General features: G+C 68.0%; 2 protein-coding genes across 2 annotated transcripts in view; one reads left to right on the forward strand and one right to left on the reverse strand.

Moving 5' to 3' along the window:
• Positions 1–18: 18 nt before the first annotated feature.
• On the reverse strand, positions 19–19,189 carry BAHCC1 (BAH domain and coiled-coil containing 1). Its single transcript, XM_057383217.1, has 25 exons — positions 18,951–19,189; positions 12,582–12,761; positions 11,649–11,771; positions 9,754–11,376; positions 9,571–9,676; positions 9,069–9,277; positions 8,831–8,989; positions 8,252–8,469; positions 7,681–8,038; positions 6,886–7,596; positions 6,261–6,445; positions 6,041–6,177; positions 5,730–5,831; positions 5,364–5,478; positions 5,084–5,255; positions 4,546–4,707; positions 4,106–4,431; positions 3,696–3,803; positions 3,367–3,617; positions 3,200–3,275; positions 3,001–3,109; positions 2,798–2,920; positions 2,553–2,720; positions 924–2,074; positions 19–650 (listed from the first exon to the last, which is right to left on the reverse strand). Exons 1-25 carry the CDS (start codon positions 19,123–19,125, stop codon positions 150–152), a joined length of 7,548 nt encoding a protein of 2,515 aa, XP_057239200.1. The 5' UTR covers positions 19,126–19,189; the 3' UTR covers positions 19–149.
• Positions 19,183–20,942, forward strand: part of LOC130583710 (translation initiation factor IF-2-like) — a 3,960-nt gene continuing 2,200 nt past the window's right edge. The window contains exon 1 of the mRNA XM_057383251.1: positions 19,183–19,286. Within this exon, the coding sequence (XP_057239234.1) occupies positions 19,183–19,286 (104 nt within the window). The remainder of the gene's footprint in view (positions 19,287–20,942) is intronic.

A 20,942-nucleotide genomic window follows, 5' to 3' on the forward strand; every position in this document is an offset into this window, starting at 1 on the left:
ACCTGGCACAGTGCATGGCTAGCTGATGTAGGTATGTGGCTACTTGACACTGTACATGGCTACCTGGTGTGGTGCATGGCCATGTGTGGCTACATGACATGGGATGTGGCTGCATGACATGGGACGTGACTACTTGATATGGGACATGGCTACCTTACACGGTATGTGGCTACCTGACATGACACACGTGTACCAGATCCGGTACACATGTGCATGGCCACGTGACATGTATGGACACATGTGTATGGCCACGTGACATGGTATATGGCTACCCAATGTGGTACATAGCTACCTGGCATGATACACGGCTTGACATGACATGTGGCCACCTGACATGTTAGGTGGCTACCTGACACGATGCATGACCACGTGACACAGCACACGGCCACCTGTCCCCAGAGCCCCGGCCTCACCTTGCCGTCGCTCTGGCGCTTGCCCAGCTTGGTCTCCTCGGGGTGGTARAACCACTTGACCTTGACCACCATGTTGCTGGCCCAGGACTCCCACATGCTCTCGATGCGGCCGATGTAGGGCAGGTTGGGCCGCCCGGCCGACAGGAACACGGCGCAGTCGCCCACGCGCAGCGTCTCCTTGCCCCGCACGATGGCCTTGTAGAACAGCTTCCGCGCCTTGCCCTTCATGCCGCGCCGCTGCGGGGGGGACGCCAGCTCAGGGACCCCCCAAAGCTGCCGTGCCGGTGTGGGGACACCGCGGGGGGATGGATGGGGACAGCGGTGCCAGGGCGGGGGGCTCGGAGCACGCAGGCAGCRCCCTGAGCACGAGGGTGTCCCCAGCACCCCGAGCGTCCGGGGCTGTGCCCTGCGCACGTGGCACCCGCCATGTCCCCATGTCCCTGCCTGCTCGTCCCTCCCTAACAGTGCCAAGGTGACAAGCACTGCCCATGCCCAGTGCCGGCTCCTTACCTGCGTGGGGTTCCCCGACCACCTCCAGAGCTGGCGCGCGGGCAGGAAGGCGGAGATCTTTGGCCGGTTTTCCACCGAGGGCAGGCGCTGCCGCCGGGAGAACTCTTTGGCTTTGGCGAAGCTCAGGGGGTCCTTGCGCTTGAGCTTGGCCTTGGGGCCGGCGGCGGCCGCCTTGGACAGGAAGCAGCGCTGGGGCGCGGTGCCCTTGGGCCGCAGAGCGTCCGGCTGCGCCAGCAGCGCCGGCACCGGGTGCGACAGGCAGGTCTGGAGCAGCAGCGCCGAGTCCTCGTCCTCCGAGCTGTAGGAGGAATCCTCATTGTCCGAGGAGCAGAGGCTGGAGGTGGAGATGGAGCCGGAGCTGGACGAGGTGGAGGAGCCCGAGGAGGAGGAGGAGACCGACAGGCGCGTCATGAAGCGCGAGGGGACGTCGGCGCCGAGCCCTCCCGCGTCCTCGTCCTCGTCCATGTCCGAGTAGGAGCTGTGGCAGTCGCTGTCGCAGTTCAGGGCGAAGTCCCCGTGCCCCGAGTACTTGCGCAGCGCCAGCCCCACGGGCAGCGGGTGTGCGGCCGCGCGGCCCCTGCGCTCCCGGCCACCCAGGCCGGCGTGTCCGTAGCCGTGGCTGCCCAGCGGCCGCTCCAGCCTGGCCCCAAAGTCCTTCTCGGCCAACAGCAGAGCCTTGCATGTCTTGTTCTTGGGGGACGTCACCCCTTCGTGGTCCAGCTTGACCAGGAACTCGCTGCCCGCCGCCTTCCTGCGCCCGCTCCTGCCCACCTCGGCCTCCAGGCGCTCGGCTTTCTTGGAGCGCAGGAGCTTCTGGGCAGCGGGCAGCACCAGCCCGGCGCCGGGGCCGAAGGAGCTGTAGGAGCTGGCGATGCGGCCGAAGGAGTCAGCGCCGAAGGCGTTGCCGAAGACGGGGGCGGCGAGGTGGTGGTGGTGGTGGTGCAGCGGGAACAGGGTCTCCTTGGCCCGCAGCTTCTTGGCGCTGCCGTTGACCTGGAAGAGGTTCTGGAGCACGGCTGAGCCCTTGTTCGCCGCTTTCCGCTTGGTCTGTGCCATGGTGGCCCAGCTGAGCAGGGATCCCCCGCGCCGCCCGGCCGCAGCCTCACCCAGCGCCGGCCCCCGGCCCCCTGACAGCCCCTCCACGGCTTTGCCTGCGGAACACAGGGATGAGGGTCAGCAGGAGGGAGGGAGGGATGCTCCGGGGCTGATGGCCAGCCCCTGTTGTGCTGCCCCTTCCAACCCCAGCTCCTCATCTTTTACAGCACCTCAATATTCCCAGCCCCTTRACCCCAACTCTGCATCCCAGCACTGTTCCACAGATCCCTGCATCCCTCTGTTAATCTTCTCCCCTGCCTGCATCCTGGCACCTTTCCCTACATCCCCACAAACAGCCTTCCCACAACCCTGCACCCTTCCCCTCATCCCAGAACTCCTTCCTACTCTTTTGTGCATCCCAGGAATCCCAGCACCTCCCAAGGCTCTTCCCCACACTCCAGCACACTCCTCCATATCCAAGTATCCTTCCCTCATCCCAAAAACTCCTTCTCACATCCCAGTGCCTTYTCCCCATCCCAACACCATTCCTCTCATCCCAGCCAGGCAGGGATTCCCACTCCTTTTCCCCCATACCACTTTTCTCCTTGCTGGCTGCCTTCCTGCCGGAATTCCGGGGGGTCTGGGGGCCGTGGTCGGAGCAGAGGGCAGAGGGCAGYGCCCCGGGGGTGCCCACGTCGCCGCACGCCCGCTTCACCCGCCGGCAGGAGCTGGACACCAGCAGGGCCGGGGAGGGCTCRGTGCCTGTGGGGAGCGGGTGGTCAGGCTGGCCCTGCTCCCCCCACAGCCCCCAAATCCCCCCCCAAAACCCGGTCCCTCACACTGGATCTTGAAGTCGGGGGGCAGCAGGCGGATGTTGGACACGGCGATGTGTCCCGTGTCCCCGTCGTCAAACTCCACCAGCACAGCCTCAGCATCCTCCTCCTCCTCGTCGCTGGAGGAGCCTGCGGCACAGGGAGGATGTTGGGATGGGCATGGGATCCCCGACAGCCCCGGCCCCATGGCTGACCCCACCCAGCCTCACCTCGCACCACGTTCCCCGGGTAGAGGCAGCGCGATTTCTGGCTCCAGTAGGCGCAGACGCGGGTGCCGGGCGGGAGGCTCCGGCGGGACTGCGGCYGGATGTCCAGGACCTGCAGGAAGCACCGTGCTGGGCTCGTGGGGTCCGGGACTCGCACCCCGACCCCTCACCCTGACCCCCATCCCGACCTCCCCCCACTCACCGCCTCCTGCAGCAGCTGCTCCTGCGAGTAGATGCGCTGCCGGTTCCCCCGCTCACCCTCGATGATGATGCTGTAGCTGGGGAGGGGGCAGGGAGGGGGCTCAGCACCACCTCAGATGGCTGAGACCCCCCTCCCCAGCGCTGGCAGCCCCCCGAGTCCCCACTCACATGTCGGGGGGCTGGATGGTGCGCACGCTGCCGGCGTAGAGCAGGCTGTCCTCCTTGGGGATCAGGATGTGCAGCCCGTCCCGCAGATCCTCCTTCTGGATGGCACAGGCGTGGGGCACCCCCCTCGAGCCGCCCCCCAGGCAGCCCCCCAGCTCCTCCTCCTCCTCCGAGAAGCTGCTGTTGTCGTCGAAGTCGAAGTCGTCCTCCACGGTGAAGCTCTCCAGCAGTTTGCTGACGGCCCGGCCCTTGCACTGCACGGTGGGGATCAGGGTGGGTGGGGGGCAAGGGGGAGCCGTGCCAGGGTGAGGGACAGCCCCCCCGGGTCTCACCTGTTTGGTGGCCACTTTGCTCTTGACCTTGGCCAGCTTTTTGCCCTTGCTCAGGATGGTCTTGGCACTCCGGGGGGAGAGGGCCAGCGAGAGCGCCCCGTTCTTGCGCTGCAGGGGGGTCGGGATGGGCCAATGACCCCTCTGCGTGACCCCAATCCCCCCCAGGGCCCCCCAGTGCCTCACACCACCCCAGTCCCTGTACTGGTGCCCTCTCAGCTCCACCAGCACCCAGAGTCTGTACAAAACCTTCCCCCATCCCTCTGCACCCCACGGTTCCATCAGTGCCCCACAACCACCCCAGGAATCTGTACCCACATCCCACTGTAACACCCCAAAAACCCCAACCCCTGCATGCCCTGGTCCCATTGGTGCCCCCAGCCCAGGGGTGCCAGCCCCCAGCCCCTGCTCACCCTGAGGGCCGCCTGCAGCCCCTTGCTCTTGCGGGTGCCCTTCTTGCCCCTCTCTCCCAGCCGAGCGCTCTCATCCCGCGGCCCCAACAGCCGGGGGTCGGTGCCCCCAAAGAGGCTGCCTGGGGGTCCCGTGGGGCTGGGGCTGCCGGGGGCTGGGGGCCGCAGGCTCTCCTTGGCCTTGGCTTTCAGCTTCTTCTTGCTGCCCTCGGGGCAGCCTCCYGTCTTCCGCCGGCCCGGCACCTTCTCCAGCTTCCCGGCACCCCCCGGCTTCACCGGCCGCCGCTTGATCTTCACCTCCCCCTCGGGGCTGCCCAGGCGGCAGGGACCTGTGGGGGACAGGGCTCAGGCACCCCGTGGAGCTCCAGAGCACCCCACGGTGCCCCCCCAGTCTCAGCACCTCACCCCAGTGCCCGCCGGCATTCCCAGGGTGATCCCATTACCTAGCAGCCCCTGCCTTTCCTTCTTCTTCTTGGCCTTCTCGTTGGCCTCCATCTTCACCACGGAGGATGGGGAGGGTCCCAGCACAGCCACCGGCCCCGTGGGCAGCGACAGCCCCGGCTCATCRTCCCCCTCCTCGCTGTCCGTGTCCCCCTCAGGCTCATCTGCAAGGGGAGGGGACAGYGGTGAGGGACCCCTGCACCCAGGGGTGTCCCTGCACCCCCAGCCTCAACCCTGACCCCCCAGTCCCATCCCAGACCCCAGAACCCCAATTTCCCTATCCCCACACCATTCCCTACATCTCCATCCCCAACCCTACACCCCTGCCCAACCTGACCCCCACCCTGCCCCTGCACCCCAACCCACACCTCACCTCTCCCATCCTGATCCTGATCCCCACCCTGCCCCTATACCCCATCCCACACCTCACCCCACCACTCCCATCCCAATCCTGATCTCCACTCTGCCCCTGTACCCCATCCCACACCTCACCCCACCACTCCCATCCCAGTCCTGCCCCCAGCCCTGTGCCCGCCTTGCCTCTGAAGTGTGGGGGCTGCCGGGGGCCGGGGTCCTGCCCCTGGTACTTGGAGCCCTTGGAGCTCTTGGGTCGGTTCAGTTTCTTCTGGATGCGGGCAGCAGGGTTGGGGTCCCTCCGGCGGAAGGGGCTCAGGCTGGGGGGCAGCCCCTTGCCCTTCACCTTCTGCTTCAGCTGTGACACCCCACGAGTCAGCACACAGGGCACAACACCCCACCCTGGGGGCACTTGTGGGGGTGGTATCGGGGGAGAACACACGCCCCCAGAGCCCATGGGACTCACCGGGGAGCCCTGGAGGCTGCCGAAAGTCCCCCCTGACAGTTTGCTCCTCTTCTTCTGGGGCTCGGGGTCCCCCCGCAGCTCGGCACACAGCAGGGACAGGCTGGTCTTCACCGCCCTGGGGGGGGCACAGAGTGGGCACGGTGCCCATGGGAGGGGACCCTGCACCCCTGGATGGAATCTGCACCCCACAGCTCCAYSCTGCATCCCCTGGAAGGATCCTGCACCACATCCCAGATGAACCCGGGATGGCTCCTGCACTCCCCAGCTGCCGATTCCCTCTTCCCCCTCCCTCCTCTCCCTGACAAAAAYCCTGGAGATTGATTTTTCCCCCAGGCCAAGGGGGGACACGCAGCACCGGTCACTCACTTGACCTTGCGGCTCTCAGCCCTGCCCAGGGCACTCGAGTGTTTGCGCTTCCTCGGCCGCCCCGGCCCGCGCCGCGCCGGGCTCCGGGAGCTCTCGTCACGCCTGGAAAACGGGGGAACCGTCAGCGGAGCAACCAGGCTGAGGACAGGCTCAAACTCATTGTGCAGATGAGTGTCAGCGCTGTCCCTACTGCCCCCGGCCCAGGATGGGACAGGGATGGGGACAGGGATGGGGACAGGGATGGGGATGGGGACAGGGACGGGGACAGGGACGGGGACAGGGACGGGGACAGGGACGGGGACAGCACGTACTCGTGGTCGTGGCGCCGCTGCAGCCTCACCAGCTCGCGCTGCTTCTCCTTGTAGCGGCGCTGGAGCTCGGCCAGGCGCATCCGCACCTCCACCTCCTGCGTGTTGAGCTGCTCCATGGCCGCCTTCAGCGGGCACACCTGGGGACAGGGGCGTTTGGGCACGGCCGGCAGTGACACCAGGCACGGCTCACCCCGCTCCCGCCCCCCCGGGAGACACTCACGGCCTTGGTTTTGGGGGTCCAGGTGTACTTGCGGCGGGGGACACGGGCGCGGGGCGGGGGGGACACGGGCAGAGGGCTGAGCGCCGGGGGGCTGCCCTCCCGCCCCGCCGCCTCCACCAGCGACCAGGCGGCCGCCACCGTGGCCAGGTTCTGCAGGTTGAAGGCCAGCARCTCCTCATCCTCACCTGCGGGGGTGGCACGGGGTCAGCAAGGATGGACATCCCGGACCCCCGCGCAGGGTCTTGTGGGGATGAGGGGGGACAGGAGACCCCCAGCTCGGAGGGCACCACCCCATCCACAGGGAGTGGGACCCCACAGCCACTCCCTCGCCCCACGGTGACCCCACCCAAACCCAGCACGGGGTGCCCCCACCCCACGCTCCCTCCCTCCCGCCCCGCGGGCTGGGGATGTGCCAGCTCGGCGTTCGGCCACCCCCGCTGGGGCCTCCGGGATTCCCTGGGGAAGCCGAGCTGRGAGGGAATCCTGAGCCTGCCTGGAGCCAGCGCTGGAGCCGAGCCCTGGCTGCGAGCGGGGCACGGAACGGCACGGAATGGCACGGCATACAGCCTCCCAGCCCCACAGGACAGGGGGCACTGGGGACACTTGGGGACACCGGGTCACCCACCTTCCCTGGCCAGGTCGCAGCGGCGCCGGCGCAGCTCCAGGTCGGCGAGTTCGCTGAGCAGGGCGATGCCGGGGATCCCTGAGGGGTGGGGGGCAGGCGAAGGGGGGGCCGGGGGGTGCTCCTCCAGCGCCGGCAGCTCCCCCAGGTCGATGCTGGCAGCGATCAGCGCCTCCAGCCCGCCCGCACAGCCCCGGTGCCCATCGGGGATGTCACCATCCTCCTCCTCCTCCTCATCGCAGCTGCCCTCGGGCTCCGAGCCATCGCTGTCGCCTTCTTCTTCTTCCTCCTCCTCCTCCTCCTCCTCCTCCTCTTCCTCCTCCTCCACAGCGGGGGGCAGCGGGGAGTCCCCCCGCTCGGCTACGGGGCGCTGCTGCTCCGGCTGCTCCGGCGCTCCCTGATTCACCTCCCGGTGCCCCGCGAAGGGCTCCTCGGTGCCGCCCCCGGCCGGAGCCGCTCCCCGCTCCCCGCACAGCGGCCCCGGGGGGAGCAGCAGGTGGTGGCGGTGCAGCAGCGCCCCGGGACCCTCGGCCGGGGGGTCCCGCGGGGGTCCCGGCTCCCGCAGCGCCTCCACCGTGGGGCTGAAGGTCCGGGACTGCTCGGGCTCGGCGGGCGGGGAGCCGGCGTGCACGGGGTCGGGGTCYGCCGGCTCGGCCGAGTGCGCCGCGGGGTAGCCCATGGCCGGGGYGGGGTAGCCGTAGCCGGGGGGCAGGTCTGCGGGGAGCGGGCGCTSATCAGCGGCGGTGCCCCGGTTTCCCCCGGCCGCCCTCTCCCCGTTCCCCGTCCCCGCGGTCCTACCTGGCTCCAGGGGTTTGGGGTAGCGGCGCGGGGGCTGCCCCTCGCCCCGCGCGTCCTCGCCGTCGCTGCCCTTGCTGGGGGCGGGCAGGGGGCTGGCGGCCGGCGAGCGGGGGGCCACRGCGGGGCTGGCGGCGGGGCAGGCGGGTAAAGTGCAGGGGGCCGTGGGCAGGGTGACGGGGCACTTGGCCGGGTGCCGCAGGGCCGGCGAGTGGCAGCACGGGGACAGCTTGGGGGGCGCGGGGGCCGCCGAGGTCAAGCCCTTGGCCGGGGGGTTTAAGGCAACTGCTTTGTGGGAGGGTTTGAGGGGCTTCTCGGGAACCCCCTCCTCCAGCTCCAGGGGCTGCTCCTCCGGCTTCCGCTGCAGGGGACAACGAGGGGACACGTGTCACTACCTGCCCCACAGCCTGGTTCCTGCATCCCTCATCCCCATCCAGCTCCATGGTCCGGTCCCTGCCCTGCTGCCTGTCCCCAGCACTCCCCAGTCCTTCCCAAAATCTCCCACCCCAGTCCTATAACCCACCCTCCATCCTCCAGCCAGCCCCCCACCCCATTCCACCCCCAGCCCCGGTACCTGGCCGTGCGCCTGGCGCTGGATCTCGAGGGCCTGGGCTGCCCGCTGCTGCTGCTGCTGCTGCTGCTGCTGCTGCTGCTGCAGGGCATAGAGCTCCTGCTGCCGCAGGAACTGCGACCGTGGGTACACAGGGAGCTGCCCCGTGTGCTGCAGGTGGGCACCGGGACCCCGGCCCGGGTACATGGGGGGCCACAGCGACGCCTGGTCCATCACGTCGGCTGCCGGCAGTGGGGGGTCAATTCAGGATCATCCCACAGACCCCAGCAGTGCCCAGAGATCTCCATCTCTCACTCCTGAACCCCAAAAGCATCTGCAAGAACCCCATCCCCCTCCCCTGCACCATCGAAAGCACCCCCAGGGATCCGTTTCCCACCCTGCATCCCCCAAAGGGACCCATCCTCCAGTCCTGCATCCCCAAGCAGCAGCCCGAGGGACCCCGTCACCCATAAACCCCCAAAAGAAACTGCAGTGACCCCCATCTCCCACCCTGCACCCCTAAGGACCCCCTCTCCTCTCTCTCAGACGCCCCCAGCCCCCAGGACCCCCCTCCCCAGCCCAAGGTGGGGGTCTCAGGCTCACCCAGCGTGTGGGGGGTGCCGTGGGCCGGGGGCTCCGTGGGGAGGATGACGAGCTGGGCAGGGGGGTCCTGGGCGAGGGGGAACACGGGCTGCATGGCGCTGGGCATGGAGGCGGGGAAGGCAGGGGGCAGGTTCTGGTGCAGGGCGGGGTGCCCGATGCCTGTAAGGATGGGGGGTTCTGTCAGCACCCCAGCGCTGGGGGTCAGCACCCACCCAACCCCCCCGGAGCCGGCACTGACCGTAGGAGTGTCCCCCCATCCAGATGGAGGGGCTGCGGGTGCGGGGCAGCCAGTGCGTGTGCGCAGGGTGGGCGTGGGCGGCGGGGTCYCCCCCGAGCTGCCCCGCCGGCAGCGACGAGCCCCCCGCCATCATCAGGTGGGGGGTCAGCTCCCCGGGACACCCCCCCGACGGGTGCATCCGGGCAAACTCCACCAGGTCCTTGTTGTCCCTGCGGGAAGAGGGGATGGATGCACAGAGTGCGGGGGCAGCGCTGGAATCACCCTCCCCTGCACCCCCAGAAGCACCCACAGAGACCGCCATCTTCCATCCCTGCACCCCCATCAGCACCCCTGGAACCGCAGCACACCCTAAAGGGACTCATTACCCATCCCTGCATGAGCAGCAACACCCACCAGATCCCATCTCCCACCCCTGCACCCCAAAACGCACACACAGATGGAGACCTGCATTTCCCACCCTTCACCCCAGGGTCCCCCATCTCCCCCCGGCCCCGTCACTCACTGGAGCAGGATGTCCCGCCCAGGCAGCCCCAGGCGCTCCTCGCACAGCCGGCCCCGCTCCTCCTCTGCCTCCAGCTCCATCAGGTGCACGGGGCGTGCAGTGCCCGCTGCCACGGGGACACCACGGTGGCATCAGCGTGGCACCACCAGCCCCCCCAGCCCCGGCCCCATCCCCAGCCCTTACCTTTGACTCCAGCAGCCGCTCGCTGTCGCCCAGCACCACCAGCACTGCCGGTGCCGTAGGGCTCGTGGCGGCCCAGCGTGTCCTTCTGCCGYGCCACGGCCACCGCGATGCCCACGGGCGGCTGCCGCACCTCGCCCTCRGTGCTGCCGGGGCCCAGAGCCTCGTGCTCCCGGCTGCGGGCACAGTCCGGCCGCTCCAGCTCCGGCTGACCCTTTGCCGACGGGAATTTGGCGTCCTGGTGGGCGCAGCTGCCCTTGGTGCTGCCCAGCCCCACGAAGGGGGGGCCCTTCTGTCCCCCCAGCAGCGCCCCGTTGCTGTACTTGAGCAGGTTCTTCATGGCCGACACCTCGTCGGGGGCGTTGGGCACCTCCTGCGCCCGCACCAGCCCCGTGCCGAASGGGTCCAGGTACGGCCCCCCCTTCCGCTCCTCGGCCACGGCCAGGGGGGGCCCCTGGCCCTGCACCCCCCAGGGGGGCAGGGGGTGCCCGCCGTAGCCCAGGGTGCCCAGCTCCAGGGGCTTGCGCTTGCCCTCGGCCGCCTCGGCCTCAGGGTGCTGCTGGTGCCGGATCCGCGCCACCTTCTGTGCCGGGGGGTCCTTGGGGGGACCCTTCTCTAAAGTGCAGCAGGAGGGGCCCACGCGGACGCCCAGGGGGTCGGGCCGGGGGGCGCGGGAGCAGTCGGGGGCCGGCGGCACCTCGAAGTAGCCCTTCTCCAGAGCCGCCTTGGGCGCYGGGCAGCGGCCGGAGAAGGGGGGTCCTTCGGCTGCGCCCCCCCCCAGGTACTCCAGCCCCTTGAGCCGGGCGCCYGGAGCCCCCCAGTCCAGCCGCCGCTCCGCCGGCCCCTCGGCCTTCAGCGGGTGGTGGAAGGGGGCACCGTAGGSCTCGGCCCCCGCCTCGGCGTGCCGCTCCTTGCCGTCCCCGCGTTCCATCCCGCCGGATTCCGCCTGGAAGGAGCGGCTCTTGTCCGTCGGGGGCCCCACCGAGGGCACCAAGGTGGCCCCGCTGAGCTTCAGCTCGCGGGCRGGGGGCTCGGGCAGCGGGCACAGCACCTCTGGGCCGGCATGGAGAGGGAGGCAGGGGAAGGATCCGGCGGCGGGCACGGCGTAGGACACGGCGTGGTGCAGCATCTGCCGCCGCTCCACCGCCTCGCCGTAGGGCTGGGGCGCCTCGGGGACCCCCGGCTCACGCTCCTTGGGGGCGCAGCGGGCGGCGCGGGGCAGGGCGCTCCCGGCACAGCTGGGCAGCGCAGCGCGGGCTCCGTCCCCGTCCAGCCCCTTGGCCCCCAGCAGGCACGAGGCCAGGGGTTTGGGGCGCCCGTCGCCGGACCCCCGCGATGGCACCCCCTCCTTGCAGTGCCCCTCGGGCGGCACCGGCAGCACCGCCTTGTGCCGCTCCTTGGGGTCCTCCTCGGGCAGCCGCTCCTTGGGGTCCCCCTTGCCCCCCTTCTCCTTGGCCGCCAGGAAGCGTTCGTAGTCCTTGGGGGTCTTGGGGAGGGGGCCGGCRTCCCGCTCCCGGCTGCAGGAGCCGGCGGGGGGCCCGGGGGCAGCGCGGGTGATGCCGGGGAAGCCGTGGCTGGCGGGGAGCAGGGGGGGCTGCGCCGGAAGGTTCCGCAGGTAGAAGTTATCTGGAGGGGAGGGCGATGGGTGAGACCCCCGCGCAYCCCCCACCCAGCCAGCAGCCGAGAGGAGGAGCGGGATGAAGGCTCGGGCTCGTTAGGTCCCACCCAAACACGTCCCGCCCCATTAGCGCCCGCCACAACACAGAGAAAAGGCGRAGCGGCGCTGGGATGGGCACCCACCATCCCAGCCCCACCTGCTCGGGCACAAACACCGGCCCCGATCCCCCCAGCCCTGCCCCCATGGGGCACCCCGGGGATGCCCGTACCCCGGTACCTGCCTTTCTGGCTCTCGTAGAAGCGGTGCTGGCCATAGAGCACGTTGCCATTGCCGTGGTGGTCCAGGTGGCCCATGGGCAGGAAGGTGGAGGCCAAGCTCCCAGAGAAGCGGGGGTACCCTGGGGCTGGGGACACCGAGTCAGCAGGGCTGGAGTGGCACCTGCCCCCGGTATCCCGACCCGCACCGCGCCGGCTCTCTGCACAGGGAAATCTCTGCACAGGGAACTCTGCACAGGGAACTCTCTGCACAGGGAACTGCACAGCCGTGATCCCCTCCAGGCTGGGACCCCCWCTCTGGGAGCCGAGGGGATGCTGACACCCCCCAGCCTCAGCAGCGGCCGTACTTGGCTCGGCTCGGCACGGCTCGGGCGGGCTGTCCGTCAGCCGCGTGCGCTGCCCGTCCCCGTCCCCCCGTGCCCCCCCGGATCGCCGGGAGCCAGCTGGCAGCCGGTCAAACTACCAGCCGGGCYGGCTGCCAGGGCCCCGCGCCAGCACCGCCGCCCCGCTCCCGCTCCTCCGRCGGGACGGAGACGCCAGCGCATGGAGGGGCACGGGGACTCGGCTGAACCAGGGCTGTCCTGGGGTCCCCACACTGTCACCTGCCCCAGCACGAGGGTCCCTGCCCGGGTTCATCATCACCAGTGAAAGGAGCTGGACCAGACTCTGCTGGGGCTCTGCAGCACAGCACGAGCCTCTCCGGCCGCCCCGAACCCCCACTGTGGGGTCTGACCCTGGTCCCTGGGGATGCCCAGGGGGACTTTGGGGCACAATGGTGGCCGTAGGGCCCCTCCCATCACCCAGAAGCTGCTGACCAGGGGGTCTGGATCCCATCCATGTGGGCACTGGGAGGACATGACCACTGGTACTGGGCAGAGCCACGACCGCCTCCGGCCACCCCAAACCCCCGGCCCAACCCCACCCCGGTGCCCACTCACCTTCGTGGGAGTGGGAGAACCAGATCTGGGAGGTGCCGGAGTGGGGCCCACAGAAGGCCGGCTCTGGGGGGGAGGCAGCGGGGCCGGCAGGATGGCTGGGTCCCCCCGAGCCCAGGCTGCTGCTCAGGAAGCCCCCCATGAAGGACGAGGGGGGGGCACTCCCCATCAGGCTGCTGCCGGCTGTGGGGAGAGGGCACGGTCAGGGGGCTGAGGGCACATTCTGGGGGGCTGAGGGCAGTCAGAGGGGTTGAGGGGACAGTCAGGGGGCTGAGGGCAGTCAGGGGGCTGCGCATGCCCTGCTCACATCACCCGACCCATCCCGCTCCCTTGTGCACACGCGTGTGCGCACGGCTGCCACGGGGCTGGGCAGCCCATGGTTCATCCCCTGGGCACACACCACACAGCCCCAGTGCCACCATCCCCGTGTGACTGTCCCTTGTGCACACACAGTCCCTGGGCACACACGTCCCTTGTGCTCACACCCCTCACTGGTGCTGCCATGCCCCACACGTCACCCCGTCCCTCGGGCACACGCTGCTTGTGAACATCCCCTGTGAGCACTCGTGCACCCTGTGTGATCACAGCCCTCACGACCCTCTCACCCCCAGCCCCACGGGGCTCCAGGGTGTGCAAGGGGCACCAGAGCCCTGCCCTGTACATGCCCTGAACACAACGTGTGCCAGCACATGGCAGGCTTTGCACACGCGTGTGCCTCCCCATGCTGCTCCTCCCCACCAGGGGACAGAGGCTGCTCCCAGTGCCGGGACAATGCCAAGCTCCAGGGGCACGGGCTGTGCTGTGCCATGCGTGTTCACACATGTGTGTGTGTGTGTGTGTGTGTGTGTGTGTGTGTGTGTGTGTGTGTGTGTGTGCGCAGGGAGGAGGGACAGCCCTGACCCTGACCCTGCTGCCTCCCCCGCAGCCCGGGGGGGCCCCCAGCACCCTTGGGGAGGCCCATGGCCGGCACTCCCCATCCCGCCCCCCATCCCGCTCCCATCCCGGCCAAACCGTGAGATCATGGTGGAAACTTCGGAGCTGGTGGCCAGCGGCCGGGCGGGGGGARGCGGAATGGGGGGAGCTGGGATGGGGGAGCCGGGATGGGGGAGCAGCCCCCCCTGAACCCACAGCGCCATTGCCCACGTCCGTGACTGCCGGAGCGGCTGTGGCACGGCTCGGCACGGCTCGGCACGCGTGGCGTGGAGTGGAGCGCGGGCTGGCCGCCTGCCCGGCCRGGGCAGGAAGCGATGCTTTGCTCTCTAAGCCGGCCCACGCTCCCCGGCTAATCCCACCGGGATGCCTCTGGGATGAGTGTCGGGATGTGGTTTCAGGCAGCTTCGCTCCTTCCTCCGCGGCAGGGCCGGGCCGAGCCGGGCAGGGCCGCGTGGGCCGGGGGCACGGCCGCATCCCACCCGCAGCCCTGGGAACCGGACACACACCGGCACGGGTGGGCACTCCCGCCGTGCCARCGCATCCCGGGGGATCCCTGCCCGGTGCTGCCCGTGCCAAACCCGTCCTGCACACCGCAGCCCCGGCCGTGTCGGGGGACCCCGCGCGGGCGTGCAGCCGGCTGTGCCGGGCGGGAAGCCGAGCTTTCCAGAATGAGACTTTTCTGGAAGCTGTGAAAYGGGCTGGAAAAAAATAACCCCTCACCCCGCCCTGATGGCGGCGGGGCCGGGGTGTCCCGGGGGGCTGTGGGGCCGCCGCTCCCCACCGCCCACCCGCTGACTCACGRGTCCCCCGGTGCACGCTAGCCCTGTGGCCAGCACCGCCGATCCCACATTGCCACTCGCCACGGCCTCGTGCTCTGAGCAGGGGCACAGAGCAGCCCCCTGGTTCTGCCCCTCCAGCCACAGTCACTGYGAGGACAGGGACGGGTCACCGAGAACGCATACGGCTCGTGTCACCGATGAGCCGCCGGTGCCACCAGGCCCTGAGAGCGGGCACAACTCGTGTCACCGATGAACACACTGGCAGAGCCCGTGCCAGGACGGGCACAGCACCGTGGGGACGGCTGCCAGCACAGGACAGATGGGCTGCGGGGTCCCACCCCGGGCCCCCCCGCCGCCCCCCGGCAGCGTCACCCTGGGAACTCCCTGGCTGGGCTCCCTGAGGCCGCTGCTGTGACTCAGCCCTGCCGGCATCGCTCCCGGCTCCGGCACAAAATTTCCCTTGGCCCCAAACCCGCAGAGGGTCACACGTGTGATAAGTGTGCCAGGTCTCAGCACGGCCACACTGACAGCGCCAAGGGGGGTGGGGGGTAYTGGGGGGACTCGGGAGAGGGCAACAAGAGGTGCTCCCTTCCCCCCAGCTGCTCCTCGCCCCCACTCCAAGTGCARCGCAGATGGGAATGTGTTGGGAAGGCAAAAAGTTTCAGGGTGAGCATTTGGGAGGGGGGTCCAYGGTCCTGGGGGTGTTCAGCCCACGGCTGCTCTGGGATCCCCAATGTGGTGACAGACCCAGGACCGCGGCGGTGGCAGGGGGGACGTGCGCAGGGTTGGGTTTCTCCCTTGGCTATTTCGGGGCTGGAACATTCTTAATGGAGTCAGGGCTGTGGGTGGAGGGCCGGGAGCTGGCAGGGACCTGGCAGGGACAACCCGGGACCCCCAAACAGGGCAGACGGTGGGGGGCAGTCCCCAGCCCCTCCACGTGTTTCACAACCCACACAGCCCCTTTAAAAATTTGGAAAACAGCGAATAAATGGGCTCTGGCTCCCTCAGCGCTGTAACTCCAACTGAATCCATATTGTTACGGCACTAAACGAACGCTACGATGGTGAAATGCTGCTGGAACGTGCCCCACGGGGCCAGGAGGGCGATCCCAGTGCTAGCACACGGGTTATCCCCTCGGAATGCCACTGGCAGCTGCGCTGGCCACAGCCACTGCACACTCAGCACTTGCACACTCACTGGGGTGAGGGTGGTGCACACTCCTGGCACACGCGTGTGCTCTGTGCACACATCCTGCACACATGACTTGCACACCCAGAGCACAACCCGACACATGTGCTTTGCAAGAGCATTTCTGCAGCGCAGGGAAGCCAGGGAGGGTCCTGATGTCCCACCCCACTCATGGGGTCACATGGATGCCAAGTACTCCTGGGAACCCCCCCCAAAATGTGGGACCCATGGGGACCTCACGACACGTGGTTCCCTGTGAATGTCACACATGTGGGTCCCAGGAGGGGGACAGAGTGATCCTGAKGGGCTGCCAGGACTTGTCCACCCCCTGCTTCCCCCGGGACCCAGCAGGGTCAGACTCTGCCCTGGGGTGATGCTGTGGGGCCGGCAGGGCACAGGCAGGGCTGGGCATCCCGAGGAGCYGGGGGTGCCCAGAGTGGCCCTCGAATTCTCTGTGGAGCCCATCTGTCCCTTGGGCAGCGCTGGGGGTTGGTGGCAGCTGCCTGTCCCCAAGGGCCTGGCACGTGCCAGCATCTCCGCCTGGATCCAGCTCATGACTAAGGAACAGTGGAACCACTTGGGGATGACTCTGGGTAGGGATCCCGGGTTCTGCACATCCCGCTGCTCCCACCAGCCGTGCATGGACCCTTGGGTACCAAGGAGCAGCCGAATTAATCTCCAGATCTGGTTTAACTCTGACACTTTGGCAATGTGCTGCACGGGGGGCTGGGGGAAGCAGGGAGCCCCRGGCTGGAGCTGTGCCGGAGCCGTGCCACGGCCTCCAGCCCCTTGTCAGATCCGTCTCCAGGGACGCAGCGATGCAGAGCGGCTGCAGCGCTGGCACCCGGCCCTGTGTCACCACCCAGCCAGGGGCACCGTCCCCACCTGCCTTCCACCATCACCGCCCAAATCCCCCCTCAAAGCCGTGCCAGGAACTGCACAGCCCCCAGGCTGCGGGGTAATCCAGGGAGCGGACAGGTGTGGGAGCACATCCAGCCGCCGACGCACCCTGGGATGCACCAGGATGTGCACTGGGACCTGCACTGTCATGGCCAGGCTGTGTGCCAGCACCAAAATGCACACCGGCACTGCCAGGGCCAGGCTGCGGGTCAGAACTGGAACGCACACCGGCACTGGGATGTGCACCGGCACCGGGATGCACACAAACACACCCCCGGGGTCAAAGCCACACGCGGGCACGGCTGTGCTGCTCCCAGCCGAGGGCTCGGCCACGGTGACAATCACAACTCAGTCACAATCACGGCGCAGTCACAACTCTCCACTAGTCCACAAAAACATCCGAAGGGCAAAAATTGTGGCCAGGCCCCAGCGTGGCTTGGTCGGGTCTCTGCCGGAGTTCCCCACCCCCCGACCATGGCAGAGGCACTGGGACCCCGGGTCCTGCTCCACACAGATTGTGCTGGGTGGTGGCACCCACTGAAATGGGGGTGCAGGGGCTGCGCCCCGTCTGGGTGGGCTCCGGTGCCTCCGGGGGTCTCCATCCCCGCACCCCCAGGCCGTGCCGGCAGCTCAGTCCCGGTCCCAGCACCCAGCCAGCGCCGAACCCGACGGCGGCCGGAGCGCTCAGTTCCAACAACGAGCGGCCCTGAGTTACGGCTTTAATAAAATCAACGAAAACAGTTTTATCTCCCATTCCCAGGGCGGCCACCGGGCCCGGCAAAGGCTCCTGGGAGGTGTAGTCCGGCCCCACGCCGGGAGCCATTTGGGGGAGCGCGGACAGAGCCCCCCCAGCCCCGCCGTGCCCCCCGGTACCGCACCGGCATCGCCACGCCACGGCCGACCGCGGGTTGGCTCCGTGCGCTGGGTGGGGTAATTATCAATCATCGGCGTTAATTACCACGCCACGCTACCACGGCTGCCGGCACTGCGGCCGGGCCATGCCGGGGGGACACGGGGTGCTGGGGATGGGGRCCCCGCTCCCGCCGGCACCGTGCCGGCCACTAAATTATCCGGTTTGTCCGCCCCAGCGGCGTTCCGGCCGCGCGGAGCTCGGAGCGCAGCTCGCTGGGAAGCGCTCCGGCTGCGCCGGCCCTGCCAAAGCCAGAATATTTTTAGCTCGTTCTGTTGTTGGGTTTGGCTTCTCTGTTTTTTTTTTTTTTTTTTTTTTTTTTTTTTTTTTTTTCGGCGCGTTTCTGCCGGGGTATTTTTAGCCGGATCCATGTTATTTTAACAACCTCCGGTGCGTTCGGGCTCCCATGTGTCGCCCAGGCCCCGGCGGGTGTGAGGGTCCTGCACGGGGACGCCGCCGCGGCGGGAAGCCGGAGAGAAGCCGGAGGAAAGCCGGATGGAAGCCAGCAGCACCCCGGCGCTGGCGTCCCTCCGGGATCCCCCGCGCGGTCACCGCGGGCCGGAGAGCAGCCCAACTCCCACCCCTAKCCCACATCCCGGGGCCGGGCTCCAAGCCCCCATCCACACTCCTCGCCCAACAAAGCTGGGGGAAGCCAGAGCGGCCCCCCGAGCCCGGCGGTGGTCCCGGCAGCGGGGGCCGCCGGCACAAAGCGAAACCGCCCCGGCCGCGGGCCCGATCCGGCGCCGCCTCCCCGGCACCCCCCGGTGCCCCCCGCTTTCCACCTCCTTCCAAGAGCCCCCACCGCTTCCACCCCCCCGCGCCGGCCCGGCCGTGCCCCCCGCCCTAATCCACGCACTAATTGTAATCCCATTAAAGCAGATATAATTTTATTAGTATTCACAGCTCATCAAGGCGGCGACAATAACCGGCGCTGCCGCCGTGCCGCGGCCAGACAACCGCCTGCGCCGGCGGGAAGCGGGGGGCCCCGGCACTGCGCCGCGCCGGCACACGGCTCCCGCTCCGGCTCCATCCCGGAGCTCGGCAGCGGCAGGGGGCTCCAGGCCGGCTGTGCCCTCAAAGCCCCCAGTGCAGAGAACCCCGGTTTGAGCCCTGCRCACCCCGGTTCAGCCCTGCCCGGCCGCAGCCGAGCACATGCCGCAGACAAAGCCGTGCGAGCAGCTCGCCGCGGCCGCCGGATCCGGTGACCCCGCGCCGGTGCTGTTGGCCGCGCCGAGCTCGGCCGTGTGCCGCGCTTTGTCCGGCTCCCGCAGCTGCCGCGGCGAACACACGCCGCCAACCCCTTCGCACCCTGACACTTCGGCGCCGAATATCGAGCCCGGGCTCGGTGACCTTCCACCGCCACCCCACGGGCCCGCGCATAACGGCCTCCTCGTTCGCCCCGAACGCGCCTCCGTGTCCCGGCACCGSGATCTCGCCGGAGCAGCCCGGGGTCACACTCCTCCCATGCCGGAGGAGCGGCAGTGCAGGAGGATGTCCCCCGTGTGCGAGTCCTCACCCCAAAACCAGCGGGCGCGGTGACAGTGAGGACGGCACAAAGGGAGGCCGAGCTCCCGGGGCCGTGCCGAGCTCCCGGGCCGTGCAGAGCCGAGCGTCCCAACCCCTCCCGGCCCCCCACGCCGCGGCCGTCCCGACCCCTCTGACCTGTGTGCGTGGCCATGGAGATGGGCGCCGGGAAGTACTTGGTGGGCTGGAAGTGTCCGGGGGGCTGCACGGCCCCGTGTGCCGACCCCGCCACGCGCCCCGTGCCGTGCCGGTGGCCCAGGCTGCCCCGCTCCGACAGCAGCCGCGGCGGGGGCGCGAAGTCACGGCCGTCCATGCCGGGGGCACCCACCCGCGGGGGGGCTCGGCGGGACCCCGACACGGCTCGCGGGCGATGCTCAGCGCCGCGCCGGGCCGGCTCGGCGGGCTTCGTGCCGCGCTCCGCGCCGGGGCTGTCGGCTCATCCTCCGCTCCTGGCACGGGGAGAGAAAGGAGAGAGTGAGAGCACAGCTGGGGTGGGGGTACGGCCATCCCTGCACCCCAGAGCCCCCACGCCCCGGCACTCCGCTCCCAGCTTCCCCAGCACACAGCSTCCTTTCCCCGCGGTTCGCAGGGCCCCGGGTTCCCCGGTACCACCGGCGCACCGTCCGTTTCGCTGCCATCCCCGGAGCACGGCCCCCCCTTTCCCCAGTACTCCCAGTTCATGATCCCCAGTTTCCTCAGCACACAGCCCCCCCCACTCCATGTTCCCGGTGCTCCCCGAGCGAAGCCCCCCCTTTATCCAGCACTCCCGGTTCTCAACCCCGCTCGCCTGGAGCCCGAGCACGGCTGTCCCCGCTCCGGGGCCCGCTTCCCGCTGCTCCGACCCTTTCTGCCCGCTGCTCGGGTTCCGGTTTCCCGGCGCTTGGTTCTTTTATCTCTCCCGGTTCACCGACCGTATTTCCCTGGGGCTCGGCCCCGCTCGCCCTCGGCTTCCCCGCTTCCCGTTGCCTCCCCGGTGCTCGGCGCCTACCCCGCCGCGGTCCCCCGGTTTCCTTCCTTCCCCAGCCCCGGTTCCTCGGTATTTTCCCCTTTTCCCTCCAGCCCGGTTCCCCCGGCCCCGCTTCACCAATATTTCCCAGTGTCCGGACCCTGCTCTCCCCGGTTCCCTGCTCCGTCCCCGTCGCCCTGCCCCGCTCTCCCGGTATTTCCCCGGTCTCCCGGTCGCGATTCCCGGTCTCTGCCGGTGCCCGGCCGCGGCTCCCGCCCGCCGGGTCATTGTTCTGGCAGCGCCGGGGCCGGGGGGCCCGATCCGGCGGGGGGAGCCGGGCACGGGCCGGGCGGCGGCGAACAAAGGGGAGCGGGGCTGCGAGCGCGGCCGGGGGGCGCGGGGGGCCAGGCCGGGGCCGCGGGGACCGGGGGGGAGCACCGGGGCGAGCCCCGGGGGGAGAAACACGGGCCGGGAACAAAACATGTGTATTTCCTTAAATAAAGCCGAGCAAAATACGTGAAAAATAATTGTTTGGATTCTTTTTTTTTTTTTAATGGAGATTAAAAAAATAAATGTAAAGCGAAAATAATAATGAGAAAAAAAAACGAAAAGGAAAAATATTTAAAGCAAAAAATTTAAGGCAAAAAGGGCTCGACGCGAAAATGTTTGAAGGCGCAAACGATTTAGTGAAGCGGCGTTTGATGAGCAGACGATTTAACGAACAAATGTTTTCACGCACAAAATTTTAATGAACAAAATTTTAAGGCGAAGCTTTTCGAAGCGACGGATTTTAAGGGAAAAATGTTTAAATATAAAGAGATGAAAAGGAAATGTTTTAATGGGAAAAAAAGAAGGGGAAAATATTTTGGTGGAAAGAGATACAAGGGAAAAATATTTTGGGGAAAAAAAGATGAAGATCAAAAATATTTTTGTAGGAAAAAGAAGAACGTAGAAAATATTTTGATGCCGGAAATATGCAAAGAAATATTTAGGTGCACACAAATAAAGCAAAAAAATAAATAATAGGGTAAAAATGCAGGAAAAAAAAGGAAATTTACAAGGAATAAATTGAAAAAAAAAATTTAAAAAAAGCAAAATAATTAACGCCCAAAAATTTAAAACGTAGTAAATCCGAGTAAGCAAAGGAAAAAAAAACATAATGCCCAAAACACAAATAAAAATAA

Source organism: Malurus melanocephalus, unplaced genomic scaffold (genome assembly GCF_030028575.1).
Source record: "Malurus melanocephalus ecotype Western Australia unplaced genomic scaffold, MMel_1.1 scaffold_616, whole genome shotgun sequence".
In the NCBI taxonomy this organism is placed as follows: domain Eukaryota; kingdom Metazoa; phylum Chordata; class Aves; order Passeriformes; family Maluridae; genus Malurus; species Malurus melanocephalus.